Consider the following 11,513-nt stretch of genomic DNA (forward strand, 5'->3'; position numbering starts at 1 on the left):
TATGCCCCCTGGTGATAGCCCTTTCCACCCTGGGAAAAAGTCTCTGGCTATCCACTCTATCTATGCCTCTCATCATCTTGTACCCCTCTATCAAGTCACCTCTCATCCTTCTTCGCTCCAATGAGAAAAGCCCTAGCTCCCTCAATCTTTCTTCGTAGGACATGCCCTCCAGTCCAGGCAGCATCCTGGTAAATCTCCTCTGCACCCTCTCTACAGCTTCCACATCCTTCCTATAATGAGGCGACCAGAACTGAACACAATATTCCAAGTGTGGTCGAACCAGGGCCTTATAGAGCTGCAGCATAACCTCGCGGCTCTTAAACTCAATCCCCCTGTTAATGAAAGCCAACACACCATACACCTTCTTAACAAACCTATCAACTTGGGTGGCAACTTTGAGCGATCTATGGACATGGACCCCAAGATCCCTCTGTTCCTCCACACTACCAAGAATCCTGTCTTTGAGCCTGTATTCTGCATTCAAATTCGACCTTCCAAAATGAATCACTTCACACTTTTCCAGGTTGAACTCCATCTGCCACTTCTCAGCCCAGCTCTGCATTCTGTCAATGTCCCGTTGCAACCTACAACAGCCTTCCACACTATCCACAACTCCAGCAACCTTCGTGTCATCGGCAAACTTGCTAACCCAGCCTTCCACTTCCTCATCCAAGTCATTTATAAAAATCACAAAGAGCAGAGGTCCCAGAACAGATCCCTGCGGAACACCACTGGTCACCGAGCTCCATGCTGAATACTTTCCATCTACTACCACCCTCTGTCTTCTATGGGCCAGCCAATTCTGTATCCAGACAGCCAACTTTCCCTGAATCCCATGCCTCCTCACTTTCTGAATGAGCCTACCATGGGGAACCTTATCAAACGCCTTGCTAAAATCCATATACACCACATCCACTGCTCTTCCTTCATCAATGTGTTTTGTCACATCTTCAAAGAATTCAATAAGGCTTGTGAGGCATGACCTGCCCCTCACAAAGCCATGCTGACTGTCTCTAATCAAACCATGCTTTTCCAAATAATCATAAATGCTGTCTCTCAGAATCCTCTCCAATAATTTTCCCACTACCGACGTAAGACTGACTGGTCTATAATTCCCAGGGTTATCCCTATTCCCTTTCTTGAACAAGGGAACAACATTTGCTATCCTCCAATCATCCGGTACTACTCCAGTGGACAGTGAGGACGCAAAGATCATCACCAAAGGCGCAGCAATCTCTTCCCTCGCTTCCTGTAATATCCTTGGGTATATCCCGTCTGGCCCCGGGGACTTATCTGTCCTCATATCATTCAAAATTTCCAGCACATCCTCCCTCTTAACCTCAACCTGTTCGAGCATATCAGCCTGTTCCACGCTGTCCTCACAAACGACCAGGTCCCTCTCACTCGTGAATACTGAAGCAAAGTATTCATTTAGGACCTCCCCTACCTCCTCCGACTCCAGGCACAAGTTCCCTCCACTATCCCTGATCGGCCCTACCCTCACTCTGGCCATCCTCTTGTTCCTCACAAGTGTAGAACGCCTTGGGATTTTCCTTAATCCTACCCGCCAAGACTTTTTCATGTCCCCTTCTAGCTCTCCTAAGTCCATTCTTCAGTTCCTTCCTGGCTCCCTTGTAATCCTCTAGAGCCCTGTCTGATCCTTGCTTCCTCAACCTTAAGTAAGCTTCCTCCTTCTTCTTGACTAGCTGTTCCACATCTCTTGTCATCCAAGGTTCCTTCACCCTACCATGTCTTCCTTGCCTCATCGGGACAAACCTATCCAGCAGTCGCAGCAAGTGCTCCCTAAACAACCTCCACATTTCTGTTGTGCATTTCCCTGAGAACATCTGTTCCCAGTTTATGCTCCCCAGTTCCTGCCTAATAGCATTGTAATTCCCCTTCCCCCAATTAAATATTTTCCCATCCCGTCTGCTCCTGTCCCTCTCCATGACTATAGTAAAGGTCAGGGAGTTGTGATCACGATCACCGAAATGCTCTCCCACCGAGAGATCTGCCACCTGGCCTGGTTCGTTGCCAAGCACCAAGTCCAACATAGCCTCCCCTCTAGTCGGCCTTATGATTGAAAGAAGGTCATTGATGAAGCAGCTGAAGATGATTGGGCCTAGGACTCTGAGGAATTCCTGCAGTAACGTCCTGAGCCTGAGATGATTGGCCTCCAACAACCACAACCAACTTCCTTTGCTCTAGGTATGACTCCATCCAGCGGAGAGTTTCCCCCCAGATTCCCATTAACTCCAGTTTTGCTAGGGCTCCTTGATGCCATACTCGGTCAAATGCTGCCTTCATGCCCAGGGCAGTCACTCTCGCCTCTGAAGATGATGTGTTAAGCTTCCTTGACTGAGCTTTAATAATTGTCGAGGAAACTGATGGACAGGAAGATTCAAAGAAGCTACTTCTGACTCTTTTCTTCCAGGCTCTTGTGTTTCTCTATTTTCACATCAAGATTTATGGAGATTCTCTTACTATGTACTGTACTCCTGTTACAACCAGTGAAGAACTTTTCCTGATCCAAATACAGTATTCTACATACTCTACCTTCTCCCTGCATCTTCACTGTGCTAAAAGCCACGCTAAGCATCCCTTTTCCAACTTTTATAGGATCTCAAAACTTTAGCACTCTGCCTCCTTCACCCTTTGCTTTTTTTAATCTACAAGACTTTTAAACACAAAGTTAATCGTCTAATTACTGTTTCTTGGTTTCATCTGGTCTTCTCCCCTAATCTTATGAAGAAATTTTTAAAAACTTGCATTTATATAATGCCTTTTACAACCACTGGATGTCCCAAAGTGCTTTACAGTCAATGAAGTAACTTTTGAAGTGTAGTTACTGCTGTAATGTAGGAATTGTGCTGGTGCCTTGCACGTTGCATCTTTGATCTTTATTTGGGTTTCTCAGCTTAAAACAAAATTCAGTTAACAGCTGAAACCTTAATTTGCAGTCTCCAGTTGGAAGACCTGCTTAGGTCTTTCAAACTCTAATGATTTTATGGAATGTATTGCACTACTAACTTAGATATAGAGTAATACATTTAAATATAGTTATGATCTTTTGCTCATCTTTTCATTTTTCAAGAGAATTTATTACAATATTTTTTACTTATCAGGTATAATAACTTTATGAATGACCCTCTGTCTGAATGTCAGCTGTGTAATCCTAAAAGCAATGGTGAGAATGCAATCTCTGCTAGATCTGACCTCAATCCAGCCAATGGAACATACCCATTTTCAGCATTAGGTCTGCGTTCACATGGAGGTACAGACATGAAGGTAAGATGTTCTGAGATAGTATTGGGTGGGGAAGGGGGAGAACAGCAAATGTTGGAAACACAACAGTATCTTAAAGGGAAAAGATCAATTAAAATTTTGGATGGGACCTTTCGTAAGAACAGGAGGAATTCTGACATACTGACGGGTTCCACTTGAAACTTTCATCTGTCGTTTTTTTTTAAATTCAGGTACTGACTGACATCCTGTGCAATTCCTTTATCTCTACAGAAAGAAATTTTAATTTAGAGCCAAGATAGTTTAATTCCTTTCAGTTTACTGTTGTCTTTTGGTAATTTTTTCACTTTCCCATTCTTCTTTCCCTCCACGCACCAGATAAAATACTTGGGCTTACAATCTAATGGTGTCTGATATCTTGTGTAACTGCTGAATAACACCTGAAAACTTAGATAAGGCATCCTAATATTAACTTCTTTCCTAAAATCGATATTGGTATAATTCACAAAGGAGCTCTTGTTAAGAAAAAAAAAAGTTTTAACAATTAACCAAGCAATGGAGGAAGTCCTGAAAAAATAACCTGTCAGTAATTATATTGTTACCTCCTTAAACGGCGCCACCTCTGCCAGTATGTTTGCCCACCACACAGTGATGTGCAGTACAAGCTTGACCCATTTGGTAGCATTCTTACCTCCTGGGTCAGAAAGTTATGGGTTTGAATCCCACACCAGACCTGAATGTATAATTGAACCTGACAGTGGGATACTAAAATTATTACATTGTCTGAAGTCCTTTCCTTTATATACCGTTCCATTTGCTTGCCCGGGAAGGCACTAAAGATCCCATGGCACTATTCAAAGATTCTATGGCACTATCCAACACGGCAATGAAATTCCATGGTTAAATTCCTCTTTCAACTAAGGTAATCCTGGTCCACTCCTCCATTACCCCCACCACCTCGTCCCCTTCCCACAGCACCTTCCCCTGCAATTGCAGGAGGTGTAATACCTGCCCATTTACCTCTCTCCTCACTATCCAAGGCCCCAAACACTCCTTTCAGGTGAAGCAGCGATTTAATTGTACTTCTTTCAATTTGATATACTGTATTCGCTGCTCACAATGTGATCTCTACATTAGGGAGACCAAACCCAGATTGGGTGACCTCTTTGCAGAACACCTCTACTCAGTCTGAAAGCATGACCCCGAGCTTCCGGTTGCTGGCCATTTCAACACACCCCCCTGCTCTCATGCTCACATCTCTGTCTTGGGATTGCTACGGTGTTCCAGTGAACATCAACGCAAGCTCGAGGAACAGCATCTCATTTACTGATGAGGCCGCTACAGCCTGCCGGACTAAACATTGAGTTCAATAATTTCAGAATATAACAGGCCCCCCTTATTTTTAGTTATTCTTTTCTATTTTTTATTTGTTTTATTTTAGTTTGTTTCTACTGTGCCTACCCACTTTTTTCATGTTTGTGTTTGGGGCCAGGCTGTTCACTTTTCTGTCAATTAACACCCTCTCTGCACTAACGCTTTCTTTCAACATGCAATTAACATACCGTTTGCCTTTGCTTCATGACCTTCTGGTCAGTTATTCTCTCTGACCTTGTTCTATCAGCACCTTCTCTTTGGTTACCTCTTGCCCCACCCCCGTTTTACTTGCTTAAAACCTATAACATTTCTAATATTTGCCAGTTCTGTTGAAAGGTCATTGACCTGAAACGTTAACTCTGCTTCAATCTCCACAGATGCTGTCAGACCTGCTGAGTATTTCCAGCATTTCTTGTTTTTATTTCAGATTTCCAGCATCTGCAGTATTTTGCTTTTATGTTATTATAAACCAATTTAACTGGTTGTTTTTGTCACTCCTTTTTTTGATATTGTAGTTTACCTAACAACAATCACTGCACATCAAAAGTAATTGTCTGAAATACAAGTATTATTTACATAACAGTGTGTATATTCCACAAACATGCTTTCGTTTCTTTTAAAGATAACCATATCTATAAGCAGTTCTTCTCTATGGGCCTAGTATCATAACCAAGGTGGCTCTCTAAAGCTAAGGTTAACTAATTTGATGATCTGTGGCTTGTCTTAATGCCTAGGTCACCTCGTTTGAGTTACACAAGACCTACCAGATGATTGCAGTGAGTGGCCCGACATGGGATGAAGTTCCAGCATTTCAGTGGAGCAAATCCCCTTTCAGCAACCTTGTGCACATGGGACATCCTGACCTGTGGAAGTTTCGACCAGTAATGGTGCAGTGGAAATGAGAACCTAAGAACACTTACCAGATTAAAAGAAAAAGTATTTTAAATCTAATTAAGCTATTTATGTTTATCATCTGCCTTACTTAATATATTCTTGTTAACTTGTATGAAGCTGAATTTTGAAATGAGAGGGTAATTATAAATGTCTGACTGAGCACCATATGTGGTGTACATTTTGCAAAATAATCACTAACTTTTCCCAAAGTTTCATTTTGAAGGCAATCTGGCATCAACATTGTTGTGTATTTGATGTACCTGGTGTTCCACTTTAACATGATGAAAGCAAAAATACGCACAAAGCTTACGGCAGGATTTCTTAGCTAATGTATTTTTACAGCTAATAATCTGCTGAGTAAAGGGATTTTTAAAGCTTTTAATGTTTTGTAATAACTTAATGAACAAGAGAAAATTTCACTCAATAGGGCTACTCTTTTTCAATCAGAGTTACCTGTTGGCCTTGCAGCTGTGCATACTCTTGACCAAGACAAATCATGCGGGCAGACACAGCTGGCTGAATGCAGGGTGAGCTGCCAAAACCAGCTTCTCAGTCGTCTTTGGCTAACAGTCAAACCAAATAAAAATCCCATTTAAGGTCAGTTGTAATACAGATACCATAACATTGGGCACATGTTACACCTTCCTGTGACTTGTCCACCTGTATCAGTTGCCTGTCAGCAGACCACCCATCAGGACACTTTACAATTGCAACCAGGTTGCCAGACTTTATGCCATGCTGCATGATTGCTGTTAACCTGGTTGGAACAGTATTTGAAACTTAAGCTTTTTTATGTTTCTTAAATTCTACATATCTGATGCTAATACAGAAAATTGTACATTACTTTTGAACACAAAGGATGCTGATTTACTCTTGAGTACAGAGAATGTTGTCTGTACTGAGTTATAATGTTTGAATAAAGTCAGCAGAATATGATATATGTGCATCAGACCTTAGTGGCCTGATTTAATACTGGGAAATATCAATGTAACTTTGCCAGCTCTTTCCATTGCGCAGGTCTGTTACCTAGCCATTGGTGTCCAAAATATTTAGCAATTCCTTGTGTTAGGAAAAACTGGGAGATGCGGTGTTATGTTGAGTTAGAATACACAGTCCTTTCATCCCTGCAGCCTTGATTCGAGTTCATCTCAAGCTGATGGACTATCTGCCCTCTGGCGGCTTAATCCTGAGATTAGGTAGTTTTTCAGCAGAACTTAGTGGGCGCTGATAACACAGTAATTACAGCATGACCACTTTATACAGGCCATTCTTATTACAAATGTGGTCATGGGAATTTATAATGGAACTCCATATATAAAAAGGTATTTGGAAAAGTGCTGCTTTCTTAGCGTTAAGTAATGTATTAAGATGACCTTACAAACAAAGAAAAAATTAAGCAAAGGGCTATGCACCAGCTGGTAATTCGTACATGGAAAGAATAAAAGCAGCTCGAATCCTCGATCAGTGGAGTCCATCTGCAGTAGTGTCTTGTGTCTATCAGTGAAATCAGTTGGAATTAAGTGAGATTAAAATGATAACCCATTTTTCTCAGTTCTCTGGGAAAGTTGTTAACGGCACCCTATTTAATATATATGTCAAATGCCTGTCAAACCTACCTACGTAATGCAAATCTTATTAATGTGAACAATGTAGACAAGAGATATTGCTCAAAATATGTTCTAATGGGGTTTGATAGTTTATACTTTGATAAGTTATGTGGCAAGTCAACATCAGTAACATTTAGTCAACATCAGTCTGCATTTTGTTTGAAGCTGGTTTAGATTCAAGTGAAATAGTTGTGGGGTTAAGAGAATCTAATCTCGGGAACTAATGGACTGTGACAGATACTCAGCAGCCAGTAACTTGCCTGCAACACTCTGAACTCTAGGTTCAGTAAGCATCAACGGAGCAGTATATTCAAGTTCAAGCTGGATAATTCATCTGTCAATGCACAGGTTTATGTTGCAGCCAGTGTGGCATTTAAGAAACACATTGCACCAGTGCCAGCGTATTCAAAAGAGACTACGTCCAGCACTCTAAATGGACCGATAAACAAGAGTGCTTTGCTTTTTTTTACCTACTTGGTGCTGTGGATTAGCAATTAGATATTCAGTGGAACTTAAACTTTGCACTGTCCAAATTGTTTTCCAGAATTTTCTTCAAGTCTTGTTTGAGATATATGAATTTCTTTTGGGATTTGTATTATCTATTTGTATTGTTCCTTTGCTGAGTATTGCAGGACCATATGTGTAAGATCAAAATATCTGGATAGTTAGTTATTGAGCAATTGCCAATATCCATCTGAATATGCTTTGTTATAGGACAACAGGTTTTTTTTTTTTGCCTTTTCATCTTTTACTGTGCAATTAATTTTCTACTTCAGGAAATAAATGTCAGTCAAGAGAGGGAAAGGGCAGCTTTACGAAGTCTCATTAATGTTCTTAAAGGAGCATTTTCAATGATTGCCCTATTTGATCATCTGAGTTTCATGTTGGATGATTTTATTCAAAGAATCGAGAATATAGGAACAGGAGTAGGCCATTCGGCCCTTTGAGCCTGCTTCCGCCTTTTGACAAGATCATGGCTGATCTGATTGTGGTCTCAACTCCACTTTCCTCTCTGGCCCCCATAACCCATGACTCCCTTGTCTATCAAAAACCTGTCTAACTTGGTCTTGAATAAATGCAAATGAGCCAGCCTTCACTGCTTTCTAGGAAAGAGAATTCCACAGAATAATGACCCTCTTAAAGAAATAATTTCTCTTCATCTGCCTTAAAAGGGAGACCTCTTATTTTTAAACTGTGTTCCCTAGTTCCTGTCTCCCCTATAAGAGGAAGCATCTTCACGGTATCCACCCTATTAAGTCCCCTCAGAATCTTATGTTTCAATAAGATCACCTCTCCTTCTTCTAAACTCCAATAGGTAAAGGCCCAACCTGATCAACCTCTCTTCATAAGATAGGTCCTTCCAGCCAGGAATGAGTCGAGTAAACCTTCTCTGAACTGCTTCCAATGCATTTATATCCTTTTTTCCAAATCAGGAGACCAAAACTGTACACAGTGCTCCAGATGTGGTCTCACCAAGGCCCTGTACACCTGCAGTAAAACTTCCCTACTTTTATATTCCATTCCCCTTGCAATAAGTGCTAACATTCCATTTGCCTTCCTAATCACTTGCTGTACCTGCATACTAACTTTTTGTGATTCATGTACCAGGACATCCAGATCCGTCTGTACCACCAAGTTCTGCAATCTCCATTTAAATTGTAAATTGCTTTTCTATTCTTCCTGCCAAAGTGGACAAGTTCCTACATTATACTCCATCTTCCAAATTTTTGCCCATTCACTTAACCCTATATGCTTTTGTAGACTCTTTACCTCCTCTTGACAACTTACTTTCCTATCTAGGTGTCATTGGCAAACTTAACTACCATCATACATTGAGTCCCTTCATCCAATCATTGATATAAATTGTAAATAGTTGAGGCCCCAGCACTGATCCCTGTGGCACTCCACTGGTTACCGCTTGCCAACCTGAAAAGACCCATTTTTCCCTTCTCTCTGCTTCCAGTTAGCTAATCAGTCCTTTATCCATGCTAATATGTTACCCCCTACACCATGAGCTGTTACTTTGTGTAGGAACCTTTGATGTGGTACCTTAGCAAATGCCTTTTGGAAATCCAAGTACACCACATCTACAGGTTGCCCTTTATCCACCTTGCTTGTTACTTCCTCAAAGAACTCTAATAAATTAGTTAAACACGGTTTCCCTTTCACAAAACCATGTTGACTCTGCCTGCTCCCATTATGATTTTCTAAGTATCCTGCTATAACCTCCTTAATAATGGATTCTAGCCATTTCCCTATGACAGATGTTAGGTTAACTGGCCTATAGTTTCCTGCTTTCTGTCTCTCTCCCTTTCTTGAATAAAGGTGTTACATTTGCAATTTTCCAATCTGCTGGGACCCTACCAGAATCTAAGGAATTGTGGAAGATTATAACCAATGCCTCTACTATCTGTGCAGCCACTTCTTTTACGACCCTGGGATGCAAGCTATCAGGTCCTGGGAGCTTGTCAGCCTTTAGGTCTAATAGTTTTTCCAGTACCTTTTCCCTTGTGAAGGTGATTGTTTTAAGTTCCTCCCTCCCTTTCGCCTCTTGATTTTCAAGTATCTTTGGGAAGTTTCTAAGTCTTCTATAGTGAAGATAGACACAAAATAGCAGTTCATCGCTTCTGCCATTTCATTGTTTTCTGTTGTTCCAGGACAACATTATCTGTACAGTAAGGCTGCTTACCTTGCAGGATCAACTTTGCCATTGTTCAGCTAATGCTGTACTTCCAAGTGGGTTGGAGCTTTTCAAAATATCTGGGTTTCAAGTCTTTTTTTTAACTTCTTTGATGTAGACAACACCAGCAAAGCAATATTTATTGGCCTGAGGGCATTATGGCAGTCACCTAGTTTGGAACTGGAGACATGTAGACTAGACTGGTTAGGGGTGGTATCCCCCTTCTGAAAGGACATTAATGAACCACTTGTGTTGTTATGACAATCTGGCAGCTTTCATGAACATTTTATCTTGTGCCAGCCCACAAATGACCAGAGTTGGTGAATTCAGTTCCACAAATTGCCACTGGTGCTTTTGATTCCAGGACGCATGGATTGTTGGTCCTGAACCATAACTGTACCCTCATTAGCCTGAACATAATTCACTCACTGGCCATAGATTAATATTCATATAGTAATCAGAAGGAACAACCTAAATCATTTCATTATTTTAATTCAGATGCTCTTTTTAAAAAGCGAATGTTCTTTGTGTACAAGCCAATAGCAACTAACTCTCCGGAAGATTGTTTTACACTGTCAGAGCTAGTTTGCTAAACTATTTGATTGTGAGGGAAGGATGCCATTACAGCAGAGCTCAGTATGGTCCATACATGCATGCTCTGCAACAGGAGTCTTGCTAGTGGTCAACAGTGGGAGCCCCATTGGACTTTTTTTTTTCTCTTTCCCTTGCCCATTATAATTGTGCTATTACCAATGGTCATGTCGGGAACTGTGATATAAAGCAGTTAATTCACAGTCTGGGTGAGCTGCTGGTGCCTGTTGTGCTGCTACAGGCAACTCGCCTTGCTGACAACTGCCTGAAGATCAGGTTCTGGGGGCGGAAGCTGATCGCCACCTAATGATGGACCTCAGGAGTGCTGTGGACTCGGGAGAAACTCTACTGCTCCTCCTGGTTCCACATCAAGCCAAAAAAATCTACCTTTTTCAATAGCAGTCGCTTACTAGACCTCATCCACACTTGGAAAAGCTCATGCCTAGCAGCCCAATTTCCTTAAGGGATCTAAAAGCAAGCATTAGAAGTGGCAGCTGTGGCTCAGTTGGTAGCACTCTTGCTTCCAAGTTATAAGGTTCTGGGTTCAAGTCCCATTCCAGGGTTTGAGCTCAGAAATCAAGGCTTGATACTCTAGTGTAGTACTGAGGAAATGCTGCAATGTCAGAGAGTCATTGCGGTAAAGAAGGAGGCCATTTGGCCCATCAAGTCCATGTCCGCTCTCTGTGGAGCAATCCAGTCAGTCCCATTCCCCCACTCTATCCCCATAGCCTTGCAAGTTTATTTCCCTCAATTGTCCATCCAATTGCCTTTTGAAATCAATTGTCTCCGCTTCCACCACCCTTATAGGTAGTGACTTCCAGGTCATTACCACTTGCTGCATTAAAAAAAGGTTTCTCCTCACATCTGCTTAGTTCTATGACCATCAGTAATCGGAACATCTTTTCTTTGTCTACCTTATCCAAAACAGTCATAATCTTGTACGCCTCTCTTAAATCTTCCCTCAACCTCTTTTGCTCTAAGAAGAACAACCCCAGCTTCTCCAACCTAACCTTGTAATTAAATCCCCCATCCCTAGAACCATTCTGGTTAATCGCCTCTGCACCCTCTCAAGGACCCTCGCATCCTTCCTAAAGGGTGGCAATACGCTAGTTGTGACCTAACCA

The 11,513-nt window shown here is 41.6% G+C and overlaps 1 protein-coding gene across 2 annotated transcripts in view; it reads left to right on the plus strand.

Annotated features, from left to right (window-relative positions):
* Positions 1–6,973, plus strand: part of plbd2 (phospholipase B domain containing 2) — a 51,858-nt gene extending 44,885 nt beyond the window's left edge. For both annotated transcript variants that reach the window (XM_068055121.1, XM_068055122.1), the window contains exons 11-12: positions 3,126–3,288; positions 5,352–6,973. In XM_068055121.1, coding sequence (XP_067911222.1) covers positions 3,126–3,288; positions 5,352–5,519 — 331 coding nt within the window. In that variant the 3' untranslated portion in view covers positions 5,520–6,973. The remainder of the gene's footprint in view (positions 1–3,125; positions 3,289–5,351) is intronic.
* Positions 6,974–11,513: the final 4,540 nt, after the last annotated feature.

This window comes from Heterodontus francisci, chromosome 23, assembly GCF_036365525.1.
Source record: "Heterodontus francisci isolate sHetFra1 chromosome 23, sHetFra1.hap1, whole genome shotgun sequence".
NCBI classification, from domain to species: Eukaryota; Metazoa; Chordata; class Chondrichthyes; order Heterodontiformes; family Heterodontidae; genus Heterodontus; species Heterodontus francisci.